The sequence below is a fragment of the Aulonocara stuartgranti genome (genome assembly GCF_965226115.1).
Source record: "Aulonocara stuartgranti genome assembly, chromosome: 5".
Taxonomy (NCBI): Eukaryota; Metazoa; Chordata; class Actinopteri; order Cichliformes; family Cichlidae; genus Aulonocara; species Aulonocara stuartgranti.
Window position 1 is genome coordinate 17,153,934 of NC_138943.1, and position 26,176 is coordinate 17,180,109.

The window sequence follows — 26,176 nt, forward strand, 5'->3', positions numbered from 1 at the left end:
ATTGTCATCACGTCTCTGCTGCTCAGCAGTATCAGCCCTCTTGTCCATTACAGTCTTCTAATGTTTAATCTAAAATAAAAAACTTTTTTCATGAAATTCTGAGCTTATTTTAGAGCATTAGCCTCACCTGAGTTTCATGTTGTAGTAAAAAACCACAACAAGGTGAATTGAAACCTTTTTAAAGGTTTTTCTAAATATCTTAACTTTCACGTGATAGGGCACTGATTTTGCATATAGTACTGATGACTAATTTCCAAAAGTACAGCATGATATTTGTTAATGACAGACATGAAACATTCTTGAGACGGGAATGAACGCACTGCTTGCTTCTATTTCTGAAGAAGTCAGTCTAAATATTTCACAGCAAATTGCGCATATCATCGAAATCCCAAAATGCATCTATGCCACCGTTACCAGCCATAATGATGATTATGCAATGCCATCTTGTCACTCTCTAGTGACTTTCAGATCCTGTTTTCGCTGAAGGAAGAAAAAGTTGGTGCTTCTAACAAATACACTGAAAGGTTTAACGACCATAATCAACAGGGTTAGATTCGTTTATTGACAAGTGTTAGAGAGAGAAAAACACTTTTGCTATCACAGGGCCACATCTTACACAGAAGCCTTTCATTTATGTCACAACATCCGCAAAGTAAGTCAACTATCGGATGTCTGTCTGTCAGATAACTCAGTCTCTGATGTTTGTGGCACAAACCTTCAAAGTGCTTCACCAGAACAGGAAGATATGAATTATTACCCAGTCATTATATCCCTTCTGAGCAGCAGAAATACATCAAAAAGAAATCAGTAGAATCGTGTTTACCCTATTTCTGTGGATTTAATTGGTTGAAATACATTGCATGTAGATTTTTTAATGTATTCAGAAATTCAAATTAGTTGGCTTAGAGGGGACAAACTGGAAAGCGACAGTGTTATGGGTGGGATTTCTACAGCATGTGACATTTAACATAGGTGTTTCTTTGGTTTCCTGTGAACTACTGCTTCTGTACCTTACATCAGCCCCTGCTTTTGCTTCTATTGTGTTCTCAGCCCAACATTAAGGAAGTGTCAAAGGAAGCTTAAAAACAGAAGTAAGATAGACCCTGGAGCCAAAACAAGAGGCTGGAAATGGAAAAGCAAACTTGAGACAACCAAAACAACATCCTTTATGTTGCAATGTTGTACATACACTTCACTGAATAATTCTAAGTAGTCTTGCTTCACATCCACAAGGCTGTTGACAGTAACATGTGCAGTCTAAATCGGTTCAGCTTTTAACAGAGATGAAAAAAAGGAACAACCAAATTGGAATTGCTGCAGTTATTCAAGTTTTATTGTACAGACGTGAATAAATTAATCTAATCTGTCATCTATGACAAAACTTTTTAGACATCCGCTCAAGGTTTTCAGTTTTGGCGCTTAAAACAAACAAACAAAAAAAAGCCCACTCAGTATACTTTGATAGTTTATCAGCACGCAGGGTAAGGAGGGTAAGATATGCCGCCCACTCTTCTTTTTGGATTAAACCGTTGAAAGTTGTGACGAGCTAAGCGAGCCACATCTGAGATCTGGTTTGGGTTATGAGACACCCTCAGTGCAGACCGATCCTGAAAAATATTTTTAAAAACACCGTTTAATTTGTGACATGTACAGCACCCTCCGTAATTATGTTAACAAGAGCGAGAAACTGTATACTAGGAACAGCTGCTTATTTATTAATTATTAAATCAGTCAGCCCTGTGGCAGCTTGGACTGTATAAAAACCACACAGTTGTCCAGTTCCTCACCTCCAGTTGTTTATTCAGTGGTCCTTTTGGGTTCTTCACATTAACACTGCTCTGCAGGTCAAGGCTGCTGGGTGGTGGCAGGGTGCTCTGCCCTGTGTTGGACCACCCTGATAGACAGTGCTTGAAGGTGGAAAAAAAAGAAAGAAAAGAAAGAATGCTTTGAGATGAATTTATAGATTTGAATACAGGGGCCATAACACAAGTTGCAGAGATGGCTGATCGGCTATACAGACCTCATGGTCAAATTCACAATTGCGGGTACTTTACAGTCAGAACATCCGACCAATCAGTTTAAAAAAAAAAAAAAAAAAAAAAAAAAGACGCTAAAGCCTTTCTAGAGATGGGATATGCAACACTTCTGTATCATAGTATCTGGTAAAGTGATGGCATTACTTCAGATACAATAATTTTCCTCAGAGCTATATTCATACAAAGTCATGGTACTTGTGTAATATACCTGAGATACCAAGTAGGACATCAAGCCACACAGGATGCATGAGGTCAAAATTTTCTTTCTGCGTCATAACAGGCCACAGTACTGCAAGTGTTCACTATGCTGAGCAACACGCATTCTGAGAGGTACACATTTATCAGGAGTAGTAATCTCGTGCATGCCTATCTCTTAAAGTTTGCAGCATTTAAATGTGCTGTGTCTACAGCACCATATTAAGGTGTTTATTGGTCTATATCGCCTGTACAGATACAGGTGATGCAGATTTGTCAGCTGCACCTCCATGATGTGGATCTCCTATTCTACCATATCCCAAATATGCCCTCTTGGACTGAGATCTGGTGACTGCAGAAGACATTAGAGTACAGTGAACTCACTGTCATGTTAAAGAAACCACTCGTAGATGAACATGGCCTCAGTCTCCTGTTCTTAGCTTACAGGAGTGGCACCCAGTGTGATCTTCTGCTTTTGCCTTTTCCTATCAGGTCAATGCAACCTCACCCAGAGAAATGCGGCTCATCGGCTGCTCTGTCGCTTTCAGACCATTCCCTCTTAACCCTAGAGGTGGTTGTGTGGGAAAATCCCAGGAGATCAACAGTTTCTGAAATACTCACACCCACCCGACTGGCAAAAACAACTATGCCACGCTCAAAATAAGTTAACTCACCTTTCTTCCCTATTTTGGTTCTCACTTTCAGCAGTTTCAGCATGTCGTGTTGACCATGTCTACATGCCTACATGCATTGCGTTGCTCCCATGTGACTGATCAATTAGATATTTGTGTTAGCAAGCATATTAATGGGTGTACCTTACAAATTGGCCAGTGAGTGTGCGTTTGTGTGTATATACTGAAACATTACAGTTTATTAGCTATAAGAGCAGCAAGTAAGACAATAACCCGTGCACACGGTCTAACTGTTTTTAGGAAGTGAGATGTTGCACCTTCAAATCACCAATGAATGGAAAGACACAATGGCTAGAAGGGGTTTTATTATTGTGGGACAGTGGTTCAATCAAATCAAGTGGTGATGATCTTTAGTCATTAACCTGTAACTCACCGATGGTAATCCTAAACTGTCAGAAGGGTCAAAGCTGCATCGCCGATGAGCTTTGTATATGTAAGGTGGCAGAAGCCTGGTGCGAGGGATGCTGACCCTTAGAAATACAAGAGAAAGAAGATGAGTAAGAAATCTGAAGAAATCTATTGTGAGGTGATAATTTTTTCAAACTAATCCTGATAATTTTTTAGTCAATATCACACAGCAACACTACTGATTACAGCACATTTGAACAAAATGTAAAATGAGAATACAGGCGCCGTTGCTTTTAGTTATTAGGACTTGATCCAGTGGAGGTTTCGGACGCCCTTTTCACAGGTTTCCCTTGCCTTGTTGCAGTGTATCATACTACAGATCAAAGCTACCATAGCTTGCTTTTTGTGTCGCTGCTGTTTTACTGAATTCAGAAACAGCTTCAGCTTTTAACGTGTAAAATATGGGAAGGCAGAAAAAAATAACACAAGGTCTAAGTCCCTGCTGCACACAGTAGAGCTGCTGCCTCCTGTATTCAATTGAAAGTGACAGACTAATATATTTTAGATAAAACTGATGAAGTGCTTTAATGTTCATAAGTGGTTTAACAATGCAGTTCAAGTGCAGGCCATCAGTACCTGATTAGAGCAGGTTCAGCAACAGTGTGAGGGTGGGAGGATTTAGGCTTTTTGCACAAGGGACAGCACTCCTGAGAGTGGAGGGGGACCGGGAACAGTCTGCTGTTAATCCTGTAAGAGAATGTACCTGCACAAAAGGTGAGCAAGCAGAGACAAGTGTTAGAACAGCCTTAATGAGAGGAAATAGAAAGTGGCCTGTTCAGATAAATGCTCCCTCTTACACTGATGAGTGTCCATGTTAGCTTGTGGGCCATCCTTGTCTGTTAGCAGTTGTGTCACTGGCTGGTTCCCCTGAGAGAATCTGTGAGGAAAATCTTAATGAACCACAGGAAAACACAGTATGGATATATAATAGAGATATTTAAAGAGCACCACTCACTCGGTTTGTCCACTGTGGACACACTCGTCCTTATTGAGCGATCGAAATACACAGAGATCATTGAAGAACTCGTCTGAGCGCTCTATCAAGGAGTCCTCAGTATCCAGCACTCCTAACAGGGTAAAAACAAACATCAGCTGTTATCGGTACTTCTGCTTCAAAGATAAAAAGTGGACTCAAGGCGTGGAGATGTCAGAAAGCAGCTAAACAGGACAGTTATAAGCACCTGGGTATCCCACCGGCCAACAGGAACCACAATAACAATACATGAAGGTCAGCTAAAGCCGAATACCTCCACAAGGTAAGACAGGTGCTGAGAAGCCAGCTCAATGTTAGGAAAAAGATCCAAGGCATCAATACAAACACCCTACCAATCACCAGATACCCAGCTGGAATAATAAGCTGGCCACAGAATGAGATAGACACTAATGATGTAAAGACACAAAAACACCTTACAGTGCACGGAGGTGTCTACCCGAAGTCCAGCACCCTGACGCTCTATGAGCAATGGAACGAGAGGCAAGAGCGACAGGATGAAACACGGAGCATACGTGAATATACCATGAGGATCGCCCCTTGAGATGAGCTGCTCCAAGAATACCTCAGGCAGCTGAAGACAGACGGTGATGACAAAGAGGAAGAGGAACTATCACTGGACGACCAACCTCCTGCATAGGATGTACCATTGACATAAGACAGATACAGAGGAAGTGGCTGACACCAAGAAATCCTACCAGTTGCTAGAAAAGGCCGGCTTAAAGAACAGCACAAAGGTTCAGTCCGAACCTGGGTGGCTGGCTGGGATAATGTTCAGGAATATGTGTTGTTCATATGGACAAGTGTCCAACTCCCGATGGGAAATGCTACCACAGGTAGTAGAGAACAACGGGGCTAAGAAGTCTCTGTCCAGAAGTGCAGTCAGTACCTTAAACTCTGGTAGAGGATCAGAGCCTGACGAACATGCATACCACACTCCCAGGGGGCAACGGGGAGAATTTTGATATGATAATTTATCTTTCATCATTATTAAACAATTTAAATATCAGAAAACAGGTCTATGTAAAGAAAACTTAACATGCAACATTACACTAGAACTATACTCCGCCTTAATTCAAAAGAAAAAGCTGTAATAAATGTATTGAGATGTCTGTGGATATCTCCACAATCAGACTTTTTAAATTATTTGTTAATCTTGGGCACCACAATAGAAAATGCAAAGGTTATATCTAGGTTATATCTATTTCACTACTGCAGGTTCTATGAGTCAGTACTTTCAAAAGCATATTGTGAAAATGTATTACATGTGGGATTAAAAAAAAGAAATCATGTAACTTGACTTTTCAGCATTATAGATTTCCTGTTACTAGAACGATTAAATCAAAGGTCAGAGGAAAGGTCAAAAGGTTAAATAGATCTAATAATAAGATTTGAAATATATGCAAACTAATTTAACCTAAATTAGCAAAGCGTGGCTCCCTATATTTCAGGAGCATTTTGGCTGCAGATCAGTGCGATATGTGACAGACCGATAAAGCTTACCTGCTATCCAGTCATATCCGAGTAAGGGTGGTAGGTGATGCCTCTCTGGGTCAAGGACGTCTTTGAAATCGTCCGACTGAAACGTGACCCTGCTCTGCACACCCCTCTACAAAAAGAAAGCAGGCAGTGCATTAGCAATCAGCATATTCTACTTCCACCTTTTCAGTGGACATAAAGCACACAGCTTGCTGCAGACTTGTAGTTTATAAACTAGTTGTAACGATATAAATACAAAGCTCCCAAACCAATGTAGATGTGAATTAGCTTTTTTGAAGGGGGATTGTCAGTGAAATACTAGTGAGTGCCTTTTCAGTTTGAGATGAATTATTTATTCCTACTAACTTTATAAGAGTAACACAGGCAGGGTAATGCTGATGCTCCTTTGCTTACCTGTCCTTTGCTCGGATTTACTACACAGGACTTGGTGCTGAATGGCTCTGTGTCTTGTTTCTTGCTGCCTCTAATGAGATCTGATTTAACTGTTTGTTCAGCAGTTCCTTCTCTGTGTTTGGTGAAAGATGGTGTGAAAACAGTCTTTTTGATGACTGTTCTTTTCTCACAAGTGTCTGATGAAGACAGGAAGAAAATGATTTCTAAATGATTATTTCACACATTACATGCAGACCACAGGCTCACAGTCAAATGGAAAGTACCAGCAGGATAAAAAGGCTCCACAACAAAAAAACAAAACAAACAGAAAAAAAAAACTGCCAATAGTGTCAATAGTGAAAAGGTGATAAAGACACAAATATTTTTTTTATTTTAGTTACATTTGAACACATATCAGTTAATTGTCATCTCTGATGAATGGTAATAAAGGTGCACTTTGTAGTTTTTCTTCCAGATACTTTCAAATTTTACACATCATTTCATCATGTATATACTAAATCCACTATTAAAAAATAAAACCAAGCACCATCCACTCTCTATAATAAAGCTCACATCTCCAGGGAAGAAATACTTATATTTAAAGTACTTTATTAATAATTACTTCAGGCCTCAGTCACACTACACCACGAAAAACCATTTGTCTTGCATTTGATTGCGAGTGTCTGAAGTGGAATGTTGAGCATCTTAATTTAATCAAACCTATCATACTATCGAGGGGCGTGAAAGAAATGTGAATATGTTGCACTGTGTGAGCGAACTGCTGCTTCACTGTGTCGAAATGTGACTAAAAAACTGAAACGCCCACTCTGCTTGCTGTAAACAGAAAAAATAAAGTTTTATCCATTTATCTGTTCAGTTCAGTTCTGCTTTATTTCAGGGTTGTTAGGGAACAGAAATATGCGGGCCTTTGCTCTAAACACTCACAGTTACGGGGCAAAGCCAAAGTTTTGGCACTGCACTCAGCTTTGAGCAATCCATCCGTAAAAGTTACGCACTCATTCTGCTAAACTTGCTCTCCTCTCATTCCAAATAAATGAACACTCCTAAAGACAACTAATGCACATATATCGGGCGCAAAATAAGACTTTTTTGTGCTATTTGCAGGCATTTGCTAAAAACTTTAGCAACTCAATTGTATGTGATTTATTACATTATATCCTCACTTGGAGAAGTAAATGATGGAGCAGACTAACTCCGACCGATCTTGGCAATTAATTTTCCATTTACAAATAAGACAGCGATTAACTGCAGACGTGATACAGGTTTACTCCCACAGTGTGGCCTATGCAGTCGCTTTGCAACCAAAGCTGGTCACTGAGAGGTTGAGGGTGCTGCACGCTTAACCTCTAGATCATAGGTGTCAAACTCTGGCCCGTGGGCCAAATTTGGCCCGCAGCCTAATTACATTTGGCCCGCGAAGCCATACCAAATTACTATTAGAGCTGGCCTACCTGTATTATACAGCTAATATATATATTGTTTAGTATTAAGCTTTGCTTGTTCCATATTCAGTTTTTCAGAAAAACTTGTTTGAGTCCATAAGAAAAGATTTATTCTTATATCTGGAGGAAGATTTTTTTTTTTCAATAAATATTAACGTTAGCCCGCGACTTTGTTCCAGTTTTGAATTTTGGCCCACTGTGTATTTGAGTTTGACACCCCTGCTGTAGATGACAATTTGGTTGGTGCAACTATTTGCAAAAAAATTCATTCCAATCACTCACCAACCACCACCTCTCGTGATCGCACAGAAGTTACCGGCCTATTTTTCCTCTAGTGTGACTGAGGCCTTAGTGAAATCCGAAACAGACTATGAGAGTTTGAGAGTAAATATGTGAAGTTTGGCTCTGTAATGTCTGTTACAGCATCAGGCGCTGCAAGTTCTAACTGGGAATGAAGCAGTAAAGTGACGGTGAGGTTAGGGTCTTTTCACTCAGGAGTGAGGCAGCAATTGCACCTTCTGTTGCAAAACCAACAAACATTGCACATTACATGTCTTCAGAGACGCCCACATAACAAGGCTTTCTGACTGCGAGATGTGAAACAGCAGCCGCGGTGCACAGACCCAGTTCAGTTTCACAGACTGTAGAACAACCCACATGGCACAGTAGCAGTATCTGTATTAACACACAGACTGCTCTGGATATGATAGCAAATTACCTTTTTTATCTTGTACACAAATATTTTGTTCTTGGTAGAATACTGAAATGAACGAGCTGCGTTTGTGTTTATACATTTATAAATTTGCCCTTTTTCAATCTGGCTGTCTGTGATCGAGAGAATCAAACCCCATGTGTGGCTTCTTCGTGGTCTGCCAGTAGCGAGTCCACCTCTAGATGTTACAGCACCACAGATCTGATGCAGATAGCAACAGATTAGAGATTTATCACAGCTAATTGGGGTATTATTGCAAATAGATTGCATGTAAGTGGCAACTTGATCCTTTTCAATCAAAAACTGATTAAACAGGATCAAGACTGAGTCCATCGTATTTTCATTTTATTGTAGTCTTGACACACCAAGGTCATTTTGCAGATGGCAACTGACTGGGAATGGTCTCAGACTTGGTCACTGACTTCGAAATAATATGTTACTATTTCATGAAAAATATATGTTGACTTTCATTTTGATGGCAGCAAAACATGGGCCAGGGGCAACGAAGGCCAGAAAAGTAAATGGTACTAAAAAGAAACAGCTAGAGGAGCAGGTCAAGATGATTGGATTAAAAAAAAAAAAAAAAAGCGTTTTAAACAGGCAGAGTTTCCCAGAATCAAAGATGGGCAGAGGTTCAGCAATCTGTACAAAACAGCATGTACAGCTTGTGGAACAGGTTCAGAATAATTTCTTCAATGTGAAATTAAAAAGATTTTGAATATCTAATCTACAGTACATAATATCATCAAAAGATTCCAAGAGTCTGAAGAAATCTCTCTACACAAAACACAAGGCTGAGAATCAATACTGGATGCCCATAGTCTTCTGACTATCAGGCAGCACTACATTTAATGATGACTCTCTCATGGAAATCACTACATGGACTTAGGTAAAGTGAAAACAGTTTCTTTTTGGAAAACATGGCTGCTATGTCCTTTGGACTAAAGAGGAAAAGGGGCATAGAGCTTGTTAATAATGCTCATGGCATGGGAATACATCAGCATCTATGAAACTGGCATCTGGAAAGGTCCCATGAGTGCTCAAATATATCCTCGTTTCCAGACTTCTTTTTCAGGGAAAGTCTTGGATATTTCAGTTCCTCCATGCTGCATGTATTTCAACAGCATGGCTGCTGGGCATTGAACTGGCAAGCGTACAGTTACTTCTAACCAAGTAAAAGCATTTGACGAAGAAGACCATCTGAGCAGCTAGAATCCCCCAAAAGACAAGAATGGGACAACATTCCTGTCCCACAAATCCACCACGTGGTCTCCTCGGTGTCCAGACGTGTACACAGTGGTAAATATGATCCTGTCCCACGTTTTTTGAGACGTGTTGCTGCCATCAAATTCAAAATGGCATTATCTTCGCCTCTAAAACCGTACGTTTTCTAGTTTAAACATTTGTTCTAATGTGAATATGCGCCTACGAGATCTGCAGATCATCGCAGTCTGCCTTTATTTACGTTTTACACGTTCTTGGAGTTGGGGCTGTATATGTGAAGGAGTTTAATCTGGCTATCTGGTAAACAAAACGTCGACAGCTTTGGTTTGTTGTGATGTGAGGTCTGGATTGATCAAGAGCAACTCTGATGTGACCTTAGCTCATTGCTAATTACTTCTCTCGTGCTGCTGGCGTCAAGTAAACAAACAGTTTAATTACCGGCAAACTTCACGGAAGACTTGGCTAGGGCCGCCCTTGCAAGGCCGCGGTCTCCACCGGTCATCCCGATCGTTTCTTCAAGTGGTCTTCTCTCTTCAGCTCCATCCTCTCTCTCCCTCTTGCGGCTTTCACGGCAGCCGCACAGCCGCTCCAGTTTCTCTCCATGCTGCCTCAACTGGTCCAGTAACTGTTTATTGCGCTCTCGCAACACCTCCAGCCGATCCATGGACATTTAGTTTTAATATTAGAGAAAGCAAATAAAATGTAGCTTTAATTAAAAGTACATCAAACACACAAAGAAACTTTCGGGATCTTCTATGCTTTCAATTAGGCCGACTCCATAACAACGCGTTGACAACAGTGATTTGATTGGCTGTTAACATTTTACCCACAATTCTGAGCATTCTTAAAGTGACAGGCACACGTGTAACTATAAATTTTCACTACAAGGCCAGATGTTGAACAACAGAGGGCGCCACACTTCCATGATGGAAACACTGATGAGACTGATGGGTGACTTCCCCAGAAACAACAGGACCCACGTTTTTTAGGATATTAGCTGGCTTTTTCTCCCCCTTTTTCATCCCCCCTTTTAAAAAGAAACACTTATAAGTACATTTTTATGTTTCTGTTTTCAGTAAGTTTCTGCTACTACTTAATTTTTTCCCCCAAGAAGCACGAAGGAGTGACCAAAGTCTAAAAAATATCAAATTCTTCAGTAGCATAATTTTATATTGTCGGGCATTTTATATCACAATGCCCGACAAGTTTATCTCACAATAAAAGTATCCTGTTACCTGTACTATTTTAATAAATGTATATGTATAATATATGTACTTCAGTAGTTACTTGTTATTTTTTGTTATATTTTTACTTTTGCCTTCCTCTCTACTCAAAGCACTTTGGTCATTTTCCTCTAACCTCTGGCATCAACAAGGCATTTTCTTTCAGAGAACCGCCACTCACTGCATATTTTCTCTTTTATCAAACCATTCTCTGTAAACCCTAGAAATGGTTTTCTGGGGAAACCCCAGCAGATCAGCAGCATCTGAAATACAAGTCCAAAGTCCCTTAAATCACCCTTATTCCTTCAACAGAACTTCTGTACTGTAAAATGGTTCCAGTTAGTGATTTGCTATTAAATATGATATTTTTTGGATTAACATCACCTTCTGCATACCCATTGCCAAGATAATAGAGGAGTTTTGAAATTATGTATTTATTTTTAAAGTAGGAGAATTTTTTTTAAATGCCATAAAGGAGAACATAATCCAAAGTTCATTATAAATATTAAAATTAGCAACATCATGAACAATGTACCTTAAAAGCAGTTTGTTCCTATGATGTACTAGTTACATTCCAATACATTTTTAATGTTGATATACATAACCATATAATATTTAATCATGCCTCCATAACTTTGCAGCCTTTTGTTTTTTGTAAAAAAAATTTTGTTTCTGTAAAAGTACTTGGTTGCTCTCTACTTATTGATAAGGTCAGTGATGTAAAAAATATGAACGCACAAGGTCAAACTTAGTCTTAAAGCCATTCACAAAGCATGTTTTAAAAATTTTACAAAACACGAGCCCAACAACATCCAGCTAATAAATGAAAAGAAAAAAATGTTATTTATAGCACAAGAAAAACAAAACAAGATACGATAGACTACAGAGAACAGAACAAGCCTTTAAAGGCTGAGTTGAGCCTAAACAGTACCATCGGGGTTTCAAAGAAAACAAGGACAAAATGCTCCCAAGAAACCCATATTAGGTGCAAGGAAGACCAGGCAGCTCAGAGGAAAATCCTCCACAGGCCCCTACAAGAGGTGCTAGAAAATAATAGAACCTTTGGTGAATTTACAGTTAAAACTACTTGTATTTACAGCCTTTATGTCATACACAGTTTAGGATATTTGGCATGTAGTAATGAACTTGTTTGCAAATTTCCTAAATGAAGACACAGGCTCCCTAATAACTGCAAAACCCACCCATCACTTGTCAGCAAACTATAATTATTCTACTTCAGGGTCTGACATACTTCTTGTTTTCAGTACTCGGACATCTCCATTTGTCATTGATACAGCCAGAGAGGCATTCATTTTTAAGACCACAATTTTTAATGTTACTGTGTTATACTGACTTGTCTTTGTACTATTTTGCATGTGCATTTTACTAAAACGAATTGAGATGAACAGCAGAAACAAGAGCATTAACGTCTCTCTGAGCCCTAACTGTAAATTGCAGTAATAAATTATATGAAGGCACTTTAAGTGACTGACCTGTTGCATTTGGACTGGATTTAAGTCTATGGGTGTATCTAATATTTTTATCTAACATACAAGCAGTTATCGCCATGACTGTATTTGAACATGACCCAGCTGATGTTTTTGCCCAGCTGCTGCTATTTACTCGTAAGATTAAAAATATAGAAGAGCGCTGGTTAACATTTGCTTACAGTTGTACTTTATTTATTCTGTTTATCTGTCTCAGTGGCAGTAACTATACTTTGCCCATGAAGTTCAGGATGTGTCTTTATCCTATGATTCTCTTATACATACAAACTTTAGTCTCTATGAATATAAACTGAGAGAAACTACAGCAATGAACATGCACGCTTCAGTTTCCTGTTTTTCTCAGTTTTAAATGTGATGTCGTCATCAGAACTTTTTTTATACCTTAGAGTTCTCGTAATACACCAAGTACTACCGAATCAGCACATTCTTTTCCTGTTGCCACGCTGCCGTTAGCTGATGATATTCGTATCAGATAAGAGCATGCAAAGATCAATCAATAATCAGAATTTCTTGCCAACTTCCTGTAGATCAGCACCCTCATTTTCTTCTCATTGTATGACCTTTCAAGGGCAATCTGTGCTTGTAAAAGTGTAGACAGCAGCATGTGGTCACTCTTTTTACTGGGTGGCTTGATGACATTGGTTTATTTACATTAAACTGTCCATGCGTGGTAGCACTAATGACATTGTTGCAGGTGTTGCAGGGTCACACCTATAATCATATGCCTGATCCCCTGTGGAGTGAATGGTGTGGAACTGTGTGGGCGAGCACCTGCTCAGTATTCCAGTCACGGCTCGTTTGCACTGAGAGCTGTCCAGGCCGGCCCAGTATGATTAGCTGACCACAGTAGTGTGGCGTTGCACCCCATTATCATTAAACAGTACCAGTCATGAAGTCATATACTCCTCCCTGTCTCTCTAATTACACCCCCACTGTTGGGCTCTGAGCAATTACTGCCCGCCGCCAGAACGTTTCATTGTTCATTAGGCACAGATAACGGACACATCAACAACAAAAACAAAAGAAAATGTGAAAATATTCATATTTCTGATAACGAAATCACCTAAGAAAGACATTTTCTTTTCAAAGAAACCACTGATGTGTTCAGAAGAATGGCTGTGCAATTATTAGAAAATGAGTCCCATGACCCAGAGAAACTGTTATATTTGTCGTGATGTGTTCAGAAGGACCGTTTCAAGTCTTTGTATCCTTTCCTGTTTGGCTCTGTGTAATGAAGCTCTTACTAAATACTAAATCAGCATAGTGCAATTGGCTCACATATAGAGGGAAAGAACTGTTTACCATTACAGTTGCTTAAAGCTATTTATGTATAACTTAGCTTATAATAATAAAGAAACAAATAGCATTAGTGACAATAAGTATTAATAAGAATTAACATATAGACTGTATACAAAAGCCTGGAGAGCCGCTGCTATTTTAGTTTTTGGGTTTTTGGAGTGAGAATTAACAATATTTAGATGAAAGAACAGAGTGTTGCCAACTAACAGGCAAATTTATTTAGAAAATTATTTCTATGCGTAATTTGTGATGAGATACAAGTGAAATAAAACTGGAGCATAGCTTTCTTTGACTTGCTGGGAGTACATTAAATGCACCTTAAGCTGTAGTATTTAGCAGATAATTCAATAAAAATGCTCCAAAAGGCACCAACGGCACAAATATGAGCTGGAGTTAAAGCTGCCCAGTCGGACTCACCCTACCTTCAAAAGAGCCACACCCTAATAATATATAACTTTTGTCCAACAAGATTTCTATAAAAATCAAACCTCAGTAGCTGTTACGAAGAAGAAATCTACTATAGCTATAAACATGTTGTTAATTGCTCTAAGTTGGGCATTTTAACATTTGAAAAAGGAGAGATCATTTGGAACAACTGAACATGAGTTGAAATAGACAAATTTGTTTTTATTGTCTTCACTAATTATTGTAGAAATGAAAAATCACAGCGATTTTCGCAAATTGATGATGATTCATCTCACGAATTATGACACACTGCTCTCCCCTACATAAACCTTCATAGGTTTAAAGTGTCAGTATCAATATTGGTATCATCAGTACTGTCCCTGTATTAACTTGGTATTAGAGCAATATCATGGCAGAGAGCACTGAGATTTAAACCACGCAGAGTGGAGGCTGATTGGCTCAAAGAAAGTGGGGAAGAAGATATTAGACTCGTGTAATGATATCACTAGTAATGATGTCGCTTTGCCGCACTGAGTTTGATAGCATGGGAAAATGGTAGTGAAGAAAAGAACAGACTAGCAGCCAAACACCCAGGAAAGCAGGCAAATGGATGAATACAGAGCTTACTTATTTGAAATTATGCATAAGTTCAATAAGGAAGATCTGCATAATAGTAACAGAAATTTGGCACTAACGTCAAATGGCCAGTGGAGCACCTAGGGGTGTGCCCACAAGGGTGTGCACACTGGACGCTTGTCACATATTGCTTTGAAACTGATGGCATTCAAGCCTCTTGTTGCATAGATGCCTAGATGTATTTACTACCGGGTCATATGTCAATCAAAAGTATTCTTCATTGTTAATAGTGGTCACTTCATTACTTGCCTGGAAGTAGGAGTGCCAAAGACACTAATAAGAACAAATAGTTTTAATTTTGACCATCGGATAGGAGTCTATCTGATGGTCAAAATTAATTTTTATTTTCACATTCAGCACATTTTGGTGTCAGACCGATCTCCTGAAATGACAAATGCATCATATTGTATAAACAGTTTTAGTCTTAAATACAAGAAAAATGTGGTGAAAGAAGACAATTTTGTTTCCTTGTGCTACAGTGCCTGAAACAGAAGAACTAAAACACAGAACTAACAAAAAAGTGATCCAACTGATGCTGATAGCTATCAGCTCCTGAGCAGCAATTATTTTTCAGAGCCGATTATCATCCATGGTAAATGATTTCTGCACACAGAGTGTTTTGGACAGTGAAAGTCTTTCACGTACAGCTCAGCTCCCTTCACGTTCGCGATGAAAAGAAAGATAACGTCACAATAAGACAAAGTAGAAGATTTAGGCTGAGCTCAGATTTATTAATATGAATGCTGTTTGAATATTTCAAATATTTTTAAGCATTTCAAGCAAAATCTTTGCATTCACATTGCATATTTGCTAGGACATGCTTTTTCTGAGTTTTAGTGTTTATACAGCACACACAGTTTTGCCTGGGAAACCAGGTATATCTACATTTGTTTTCAGTCGACCTAGGGAAACTCAACTTTCTTGTTATAAAAGCCAAACTGTGATAAGGCTTTGCAAAGAAAATCTTTTTTAAAAATCTGAGCTACAAAGCCTCTCTTGACTCCCCTGTTGCAAAGTCCCTATTGCCACAGTGGGAATATGGGGAGGCAAAGAAAATAACCCAGAGCCAAGGTACACATCCAGACTGTGTGTTCTTTGTATTTGCACATAAATGTGAGTGTTTTGTTTTTTCAGATACGTCAGCCATATGCCTATTTCAACAGCAGCGACGTTTCCTGAGAAGATTTTTTAATGTTTTCCTGGAAACATGCATCTGGACATCAACCGAGGTTGGGATTATCACATTGCACAAGAAGATTTGGTAAGTTCAGAGTGACACAGGCCTACTGATGGTGAGAGAGCAGGGTGACCAACAGGATTGGTGAGGGAAGTGGTTTTTGCTGATAAAGAAAGGCAAAGGGTCGATCTTCCCTACAGCTCCAGCAATAAGGCCAGATGCCATTAAGATAAGGAGGATTAGACCTGCCACGGTGCTGTCCTAGCTGCTAAAACCCGAGGGACAGGTGGCTAGTGGGGGGTATTTTGTCACTTCACCTTTCTGTGACCAAAGAAACTCATCCATTCACGTTAACACGTTTTATTTAGTTTAATATTATTGCAATTGACAGCAATCCAGTTATATTTCACCATCAACAGTTCTACCTGAAGCTTAAAAAACTCTCACCATCAATATTTCCATGATAATGAAATAATGAAGAGCTGAATGATTCTCACTGTTCTCTTGTGATTAACAGCTGCAGTGAAAGAGCACTAAATGTCCAACAAAAATGAACGGGTTGAAGGAAAGGTGGTGACAATATGTAAAAAAGAAAGGTCTTGCAAGACGCTACTATTTGCAGTAGTACATTAGTTAAATCTGTAATATATTGATTAGAGTTTATTAATAGGTAAGCTGTGCAGATTAGACGATTGTGCCCCTTCCAGCATGAATTACGATCACGCTGTTGAGTAGTTCAGCCTATGATAATGAATCATCTCCCTACAGTTCAACATAAATTATACCTTTACAAATATAACAATGTTCAGTAGTGATTGACACTGTCAAAGAGCTACTGTTATGGTGAATTGGGTTGCATCATATTATTAAGTATTTTAATGATTTTATACTGATGTCAGGGGTCACTGGTGATTGTACCTGTTGTAAATGTGTCAGTAAAATAAAAAGTAGGAAACATTTAAGAAATTATTAAGCAATATCATGAATCTTTTAGTGTTGCATTTTATTTACATTTTTACTTATAGAAGTCTTTTGTTTTTATTGGGTCATTTTGTTTTATTTTATTGAGCTACTTTATTTGGGGTGTTTTGTTGTGTTTAATGTGTAGGCTACGGGTATTCACAACTTTGTGCTAAAAAGTCTTATTTTAAATGCCGTATTTGAAGTATTTGTGGTCCAACTGCAGACAGACTTCAATAAAGCTTTCATAAATGCACCATACGAAGTGTATCGTAGTGCTTTCCATATGAAAGCCTAACCTAATTCAAGCTCTTCATGCTGCTGTGACTGTTTCCCCTTTCTTGTTATTACTTTCGAATTAGTTCAGTGCAGGTTTACATCTGCTTGACAAAATAATTCAGGGAAAAACTATTTGTTCTTATTAGTGTCTTTGGCAAGCTAGACAATATTCACAAACTGAGAAGAAACCATGAAAAGCAGAAATTACCCTATGTTCCATCTATAATGGACTTTTTCAGCAGAACACAAACATAAAAAAAGACAATGCTAGTCAAAAAAATATGTTTTTAAAATCTTTTTGTATGGCAAAATCGTCTAAAGAAGTATACTTTTATACTTTCTTTTCCAAAGAAGTTATCCCCAAAGCAATTATGCTCAGCCATGCTTATGCTGCATTTGAGGAATGAATATACCAGCAGCCACTTGTATTTCAACACATTACACCTGCAAACTGTGATCTAATGAATGCTGATTTGTGAGATGAGGACAGAGAACATGAGGTTTGCTTCCCATTTGGTTCCTCAGAGTTAGTCTGCAGCGGGACCTCATTTTGAAGCTTTTATGTTAGCTCTGTGCTTAATGGCCTGTGTGCCTTCTCCGAGGCCTATTAAACACATGCAGTAAATCAACAGAGGAGGAACATACCAGTTAATCACAGCCTTTCTTTCAGGCTGAGGGAAGACAATGACTCTAACTGAATGCCACCAAGCTGACAAAGAGTGTCAGCACAACATACACTGTCAGACAGACAGACAGCCTCAACATCCACCTGCTTCTAACAAGATTCAATGCCACTGTTTCATGCAATCTCTGCCTCTTTCAGCAAACCACTCTTACATAACCAAGAGACTATAGTGGTTTTTGAAAGAAGAGACAAATATAAGTTCATATCACCTCATCAGAAAGTCCCAGTAAATGAGCTTTTTGTAAAATGGCATGGTTTTAATTGTTGGAGTTGAAATATTCTGAGCTTTTTAAGCTTACGCTGACTGCAGGCCTAATCCAACAACCCACAGGATGTAATTAATAGGGAGATGAGAATGTAAAGCCATGATTGCTGCTATTGTCGTGCACCAAGCTCTAAAATAGGCAAAACCGTAATGAGCAGAAATGAAAAACTGTTTTTTAAATGTTTATTAATTAAGGCGTTTACAGTTAGAACATGCTGTTTTCTTGTCTACTTAGTCTAATGAAAAAAATTAAATAAAATTTCTATTTTTTCCAAATTGCATAACACATAATCTGTTATCATTCTTAGTTACGGGGTTTAAATATACAAACTGTCTTCCCACAACAACAACATCCTTCTAACCTCACTCTGAGAGTTTCTGAGCACACATTCCATTTTCTGGCAAAAGCTTTTTAGCAAAGTAGATCAGCCTTCTCCATCAAATACGTACAGTAGCATTCATCAACAATAGCCTAATTAAAAAGCTTTCAAGCTTGTTTTTCAGATCCACTAATCACCAAGACAGTCCAGTATTTGTTTATGGCCTGCGCGAGAACAAACGGTCTTACAGCAAATAAATCTCCGATAATCTAATTTCAGGTTGCCTACTTAAACGCTATAAGACTCTTGCAAAACCGCAGGTAAACTCTGCACTTCAGTATATGACATGCAATACGTGGAATTGTAAAAAGTACGTTGAAAAAAGTAAAGACTTGATGCGAGCAGAGCAGCTTGTTTGAATTGTGGCAAAATAGAAAAAAGAAAAAAAGAAAAAAGAAAGGTCAACCAAATTAACCAAAGCTTTTTGTTTGCCTACTCCGAATTAAAGCTCGTATATGTTGAAAAATAGAAGTCCTTTCTTTTAAAGCAGCAACATTTTTATTGCCTAAAAAGTAATTTCACAGCTCTTTGTAACACTTAAATGAGCATCTGTGCAAGTCCTCTGCTTTTGTGTGTATTTAGCTCGGTCCTTGTGGGATGACTTCATAGTTCAGAAGCAGAGAGCGATGACCTAACACTTTTATGCCTGATTGCATGTTCCTGTTTCTGTGAGTAAGAAATACATCTCAGCACCTCCCCTGCAGGAATTACACTTGGACCATGCAATAAGACACATCTCTCTGTAGAGCCGACATTAAAGTATTAATAAATAATAATGATGATGTCTTGGGAATATGTTTCAAACTGTGTTTAAAATCCATGTGTAGTTTTCTTTTTTTTAATTGTAACAAGTTATTCTACTTTTTAGTAGTTATTAAAGTTAGTCTGATCATTTCCTATCACTGTAAGCCTTAATTACATGAAATCAGTGAAATCAGTGGACTGATGACCAAATTCAGGATCAACACTGAAATAAATTGATTGCAGTCTTGCAGAAACATTATAGGAGAGGAAACATTCTCCTGCTAAATAAAATCTATGAATAAATTATTAACTCAGTTTCAAATCTCCACTCCCTGCTGCGTTTCACTCCATCAGTCATGCTAAATGACTGCAGCTTTGCACTTGTAAACATCTCTCCACAATTCCTTTTTCTAAATGTAAATGATGCTGCATGTGAGTAATAAACACACGAGTGCATTTTCAACAACACGTGCTCTTTATTTTTATATTTTTTAGTTTTGATCAAGATCCTTAAATTTGTTGTCAATTTCTTGGGTAGCAACAACACCTGACTGGGAGTCTATGATCATCAGCCAAACACATTACTTTCTCTTTATTATCAGCTTATTAGTGTGGTTAATCAGGCTGATAATGAGCCCAGGCGCCATGCCATTTAGATTTGATACCAGGCCAGGTATCCCCATCAGGCTCTCCATAGGCATCTAAGAGCTCCCTGGAGTTAAGTTTTCCTGGACACTAGGGGAGAGAGGGGTGACAGGAGGATCAGCGGTGAGTGGTGCTTGTAGTGATGATGACTGGAGTAGTATAGATCCATATGTTTGTGGCTGCTGGGATGAGAACAAAACAGCTAAAATAGGTTTAAACACACGGTGTATGCCGGATTATTTGTTAGCAGAGGGCTTTGAAGACGTGTTTGTCTTATCTCTCTGAGAGCTTTCCAGATTTTTCTGGTCTTTCCGCTCAGCAGCTGGGCACACTCCACAGTGAGAAAAAGAAATTGATGCTCACTGTAACACAACCAATATCCTTTTGACCCCTCAGCTACACACCTCAGCTCTTCATAACACACACACTTGTTCCTGATGTGCGTTTTTTTTTCTTATCACAGTCATGCAATCAAAAACAATCTAGTACTATCACCTCCCATCTGCCTCCTCTTTCTCCCTCCCTCTATCCTCTCCTTCTTTTATTCTCCCTCCCTCTCGGCTGCCTCACTCATTCCCTGAGCAGCACACTGAACTGGATAACGTCTCCTTCAACCCGCAGCACAGACTCATTTCTCTACACACCAGCTCTGAGTGGATGCTCAGCAGGGGTGTTTGAGATATTAGCACGCTGTGGGGGAACGGCTCAGGGACTTCTGCCATCCATATACAAAGGTAAGCCTCCGGATCCTCTAGATTGCATTCCTGTTTGCTGTCAAGTGCCAAAGTGAAAGTGGTTAAAGTTACCCTGTGAAGCTGCAGCCTTCAGGCATCAGGTCAGCAGCAGAGTGGTCCCAGGACAGATTCAAAACACTAAGCTGTTAAGACATTGCTGTGGGGAAAACGTAGATGGCACCGTCACAAAGTTTAGGGCAAAATAAGGGAATGAGAATGAACGCCTATGAAAGTGTGCAGATCGCTGGCTGACCTGATAATCCTTGTTTTGTTTGTACAAAACAGTACCAGTCACTGAACAAAGCCGCATATAATCTTAACGTGCCTAAAACAAAGACTCCATAAGACCTTTAGCACAGATTGATCCCACTTACAGAGAAAGGCTCTTATTTTGGAGACCCTGAATCTCTGACTGTTAGATTGTATTTGATACTTTTGGGTTTTATTGTTTTCTAGCTTTTAATGTCAAAGCTGCCGTGAATACCTTTGGAAATGAGTTAAAATCAATCTGAAAGTGTTTAGCAGAATTTTAACTTTTGATCTGCAATGTCACTCAACAAATGAATTGGTTTTCGCTTAAATGCTCATCTCACTGTTGACAGAGTGTACCACTAACTTAAACACATTAATCTCTGTTGGTTCTCCCATATCTTTTTATATGAATGTGTAGAATTAACAAAATAGCCTGTAGAAGTTGTTTGCACTTGTAATTTGTCATTTTAAATATATTTTAAATAAGCTATACCATTTATTCTCTTCGCTCTTGTCTATTCTCCTACCCTCTTTGGCCAAATATCTTCAAATATGATATCGTAATTTCAGCATGGTTTTTAACTGATCAAACAAAGGAGCCTAGAAATAGAAATGCCATCTCAGCTGTGACAGACAGTGTTACTCTGCCTTGCTAAAAGCTTACTGACAGACTGTGATGGACTCAGGAATATTGAAAATGTGACAAGCCTGCTGCAGTTAGGGAGTTTCAGAGCTGTGAGTCCTTTAAATGGTGCTTATAAAGGCTTAGCGTTATGCTACATTGAGCACAGTAATCTCACAGTGTTATGAGTAGCAATATGATTACCGGCCAGGTAGCCATGTGAGCCTTTGAACTCAGCTAAACAAAGTAATTTGAACCAACAACGAGAGAAGGAAACGATCTCGATCAGTGATCTTGATGATAGAGTTGGAAATATTTACTCTCTTGGCTGATTAAAATTTTTGTCTTTGCTCGCTTATGTCTATTTGAGCCCTACTTCAGTAAAGGTTATCAAGGTTACCAACTCAGCAGCCACCTAAATTTCAGCACCCATTTTACTTCTGTGTTTTTTTTGCCTTTCTTTTAAAAAGCAAGTAAAACTCCGTGGATCTCAGCTACAGCTGACGCAAGTTGTCCTCCACTGCTAAAAGCTCGTGATTGAGTCAGTGACAATGCTGATTCATCTCACTTTGAAAGCATGTGTTTAACATGTCTTTTTTCAATCTGCTGAACATCTGAAAACCTCAAGCATGGTGCCCATGCCGTCTCTTAAAAGTGTTGCCAGCTTTATAGTTGGTAAAATGAAGATAAATCAATACGCTGGACTGACAATGATGAGTGTTTTCGGTCCTCTTTTATCCCGAGTTGTGTCTCTCAGGCTACAAAGAGCCTGTCCTAACCATCTGCTTGGTCATGTTGAGGAATAAAGATGGAAGCCGGAGGTAGGCAATATGTTTTTGGCTTCACTGGACATAAAAATAAACGACAACTTTTTCCCACATGATAAAGAAAGTGGTCTGAGAAGGAATTGGACTCCTGAACCTCCTCTAGGGTCTGGTTATAGGATTTAGAAAATCGAATTTATAATAGGAAACGCTTGCCAATTACAGGTGTCTTCAGAAGGCTACATCTTGGCAGAGCACGGTTCAGATGCTGAGTGAATCAACACTGATTTAATTTTAGTGCATGTGAAGCACATGCGCTTGCGCACACTCATCTGCTTGTTGTTCATCTATAAGATAAAATTTTAAATCTCAAATGCACTAATTCAAACAAATCAGCACTGATAAATATCTCAGTTTCCGTAATGGCGTGAAGTACAAATTAAAAGTGACATCCTTGTGTTCAACTTTTAACCAGCTTTTCCTAAAATGACCAGTCAAAAATAATACATGATGGTTTTAAAGGTTTCTTGTCTTATTAGAAAAGGAGTCTGTAAAGAATAATGAATTTTGCTTCTTTATTGTCCATTTCTTTATGCCAACTCAGTTTTGCATTAGTTGGAAATGAACATTGGATTTAATATTCAGTGAGACTGTCTGAGAACATTTGAAATATGTAAATAAGTCCCTGTAGTGAGCAGTAAATCTTGTGTCGTCACAACAGACTGAACATTATTCCTGAACAGTTTTCTACAATATGAGGTCGGTCTTTAACGCTTTGTCAGGATTGAGCCTCAGAGGGTGTTTCTATGCGGTGTGATGCTGATACAGTCTGTGGCTGGTAGTGAAGCTTTAACAAGCCCCTGCCTGCTCTTCATCACTATAGAGCCAGATATGTGCCCATGAGTATTCATCAGGAAGGGCTAATGGGCCACAGCAGTGTGAACCTCTGATTTACAGCCCGTCCCTGTCAGGCCTAATGATAGGGCAATGGGAATGGTTATGGAAGAAACAGGTGCTGCAGAGTGAATAGATGCAAAGCAATGCTGCTGAAAGCCACGGGTGATTGTTGTTTTGTCCATTGCACAAATGCTCATTTGCAATATTGTGCTCACAAATGCATAATTATTGTGCATAGAAATTAGCTCCCTTGAAGTAAAGCATGGCTCAGTGTGCATGTGTGTGGGGCTGTAAGGTGGGACCAAATACTTGCATTTAAAAAAAAACAATGAACAGAGTAGGCAAGTTTAATGTTCAACTGTTTGTTAAATTGTTGTCAGCTTGAGCGTCGCATTCGATGCACAGTGACTCTTTTCTTGCCAGATTAATAACATATGGACCTTAGCAATAAGGGTGCACCGGTGAAATGATCTTCTACACAGTACAAAATATGCTGAATATAGTAAAAGTATTAAACCATGTAGACCAACCTCTGTAGAATCATCAGGATTATAGAAAAATATTTAACAACCAAACATTCCCGCTGACATATTAAAGCTACAGAAATCCATTGTGTAATCCAAAACAACAACACATCCACACGGCTTCTACAAAAAAGTCTTTGACCCTCACACTTGGCCTTAAAATGTGTCGAAGGTGATGGGCCCACAAGTGGACAGCTGAGACACATAATCATTTACACCTGTGTATCTAAGGTGTCCAGGTAAACGTTTGGCTCTACTGGAAGGCCAAGATGCCTCGAGCACAGTTCTCGTATCTGTCTGTTCATTTTTTATAGCAACAATGTTTGACCTATGCCTGTGGTTCCTCTCCATTTTGGCACATGGTTGCTTAAACTGAAGCACCTACTGTTTTGGACTGTGCCGCCGACTTTTTTCTGAAGGACTTAAGAGATAAAGATATCCACCAGTTTCACTGGGGGGGGGGTTAAAGTACCCAAAATGGAAACATAATTTTGACATTTCTTTCATAGTTACTGTCTCTTAAATCACACCAAAACTTTTCATCTCCCCCCATCCGTCTGCACGATGAAGACTCATTACCCACATGGTGACCTTTTCAGTTTAAATATTAACAGCAGAGTAATTTCTCCATATTTATATTTCTCCATATTTATAATTCAGCATTCCTCCTCCTCTAATAAAATAAAAAGATTGAAGGCACTTTAACCTCTCCAGCTACTTGGATTTTATTAAGTTTATAATATATTGTTAAGCTGTGTAAAGAAAATCTCAAAACCTTATTTGTGGATTGAACAGGTTCAGAAGTCTTAATGAAAGACTACAGAAAAAAACCTGAGCTAAAACATTTTATGTCACTTTAGAAAAGAAAAATAAATCGCATCGTGCATCAAGACCAACAGTTTCACTGTCAGTGAAACTCATGTCAGTGAAGTTGTTGTAGGTGTTCGGCAGTTGAAGCTCACTCACTGCAGGTCAGCTGGCACAGTTTACCGATGGATCACTGCACAGCCCACACACACATACACACGCAAAAACACACGGCGGTAGCTCTGTGCCTGGACCATCCCACACTCCAACGGTGTCTTTCCTACAGAGCCGGCAGTTAGGAGGAATATGGGAAAATCCGAAAGCCAAATGGATATCATGGAGAAATCAAGTAAACCCGGAAAGCGTCGCTGGACTGTTGCGGAAATCGGTCTGTCTGTGCTGCTCCTGTTAGTCAGCTGTGCCTTGGCCGGGCTTGTAGTCCTCTACACATCAGCTATGAAAGGTAAATGCTCTGCTACGATAACCGTGGAAAAATCCAGATATTACAGTAGTAATGGCATGTGTCTCCCTACTCTGTTTGTTTGTAACATCAAGGCAAAACTGACACATGAAATAATCCTGGAAGTATTTTTTAAAATGGTCATCTTTATGCAATAATAATGTGTGTATGTTTTTAGATATCCTTGGTAGAAAGTTTAATGTTTAATGTCACTCACAAAAATTTAAACATTAAGTTGGAAAATGCAACTGGCTTCTGTCTGATGGCCTTTTGTTTAAAAATATAATTCAACCCACTCAACCCAGTTATTAAAGTCATGATAAATGATTGCAGAGTTTGTCTGATGTTTTGATCGTTTTTCTTGCATCCGACTCAGAACAATCAAGCAGGCCGAGCGCGTCCAGGAGCTCAACAGGTGAGGGTAAGTATAATCTTCTAAGCTCAACACAGAATACACTGCGGGATGAGCGGGGTGGCATGTGTCATATTTGAGCCTGCACCTCTGAAAGACACTGTAATACTGTAATTCCTTTTACTGCCTGATCAGCAGAGCCACACAAAAGTGAAAGAACACAGTCACTGCTGACACAGGCATTTCCTCTCTCGCACAGACTACAGATCTAGGCTACTTAAAATTGGGTCTGAACTTCACACAACAACATCCTCCCTCTCAGCTGGGGCACAGTTTGTCAAAGAGTTCTCTCGTAATTGTTCGCACTGATTTTTCCAGGCCAGCTGTTACGCTCCAACCCCAGCAATGTGTGTACAACTGCAGACTGTGTTACCGCAGGTGAGAAATCTGCTTTTTCTTTTTTTTCTCCTGCTCTTACAATTTTGAAACTATCATCCTCCCTCAGTTGCCTTGTGAGAGTTTCACCGCACTGTTCTTACGTCTCTCTTTCCTCGCCGACATCTTAAAGCTGCCCGGCTCTTGCAAAACATGGATGAGTCCGTGAAGCCTTGTGATAACTTTTACCAGTATGCCTGTGGGGGTTGGCTGGAGCGACATGTTATTCCGGAGACCAGTTCCCGTCACAGCGTCTTTGACATTCTGCGAGACAAGCTGGAGATTGTCCTCAAAGGTCAGCTGGGTGAAATCTTCAGTGTGGGTCAGTGTGGGCTGCAGTATTTCGGTGAGACATTTTCAGACAGAAAATGTTTGTTTGTGTTTGGTTGTTGCAGGTGTTCTCGAGACAGTCAGTGAAGAGGACAGAGATGCCATCAAGAAGGCCAAAATCCTTTACAGCTCCTGCATGAATGAAAGTAAGGCTGTCTACAAAGGGGCAAGAGAGCACAAGATACACTGACAAAAAACTG

The 26,176-nt window shown here is 39.3% G+C and overlaps 2 protein-coding genes across 7 annotated transcripts in view; one reads left to right on the forward strand and one right to left on the reverse strand.

Moving 5' to 3' along the window:
- mmel1 (membrane metallo-endopeptidase-like 1) overlaps positions 1–26,176 on the forward strand; it is a 55,157-nt gene that overhangs the window by 12,526 nt on the left and 16,455 nt on the right. For 3 of the 6 annotated variants that reach the window (XM_082532866.1, XM_082532868.1, XM_082532867.1), the window contains 6 exons: positions 15,799–15,925; positions 24,686–24,862; positions 25,236–25,280; positions 25,590–25,649; positions 25,780–25,941; positions 26,042–26,122. In XM_082532866.1, the coding sequence (XP_082388992.1) occupies positions 15,856–15,925; positions 24,686–24,862; positions 25,236–25,280; positions 25,590–25,649; positions 25,780–25,941; positions 26,042–26,122 (595 nt within the window). In that variant the 5' untranslated portion in view covers positions 15,799–15,855. Of the gene's footprint in view, positions 1–15,798; positions 15,926–20,151; positions 20,534–24,685; positions 24,863–25,235; positions 25,281–25,589; positions 25,650–25,779; positions 25,942–26,041; positions 26,123–26,176 lie in introns of those variants that run through there. The other 3 variants (XM_082532869.1, XM_082532871.1, XM_082532870.1) reach the window with 2 other exon arrangements.
- On the reverse strand, positions 542–10,388 carry miip (migration and invasion inhibitory protein). The gene is made up of 9 exons (XM_082534323.1): positions 10,032–10,388; positions 6,216–6,391; positions 5,826–5,931; positions 4,287–4,398; positions 4,129–4,208; positions 3,908–4,034; positions 3,297–3,393; positions 1,788–1,907; positions 542–1,607 (listed from the first exon to the last, which is right to left on the reverse strand). The coding sequence occupies exons 1-9, from the start codon at positions 10,261–10,263 to the stop codon at positions 1,470–1,472; spliced, it is 1,188 nt and encodes a 395-aa protein (XP_082390449.1). The 5' UTR covers positions 10,264–10,388; the 3' UTR covers positions 542–1,469.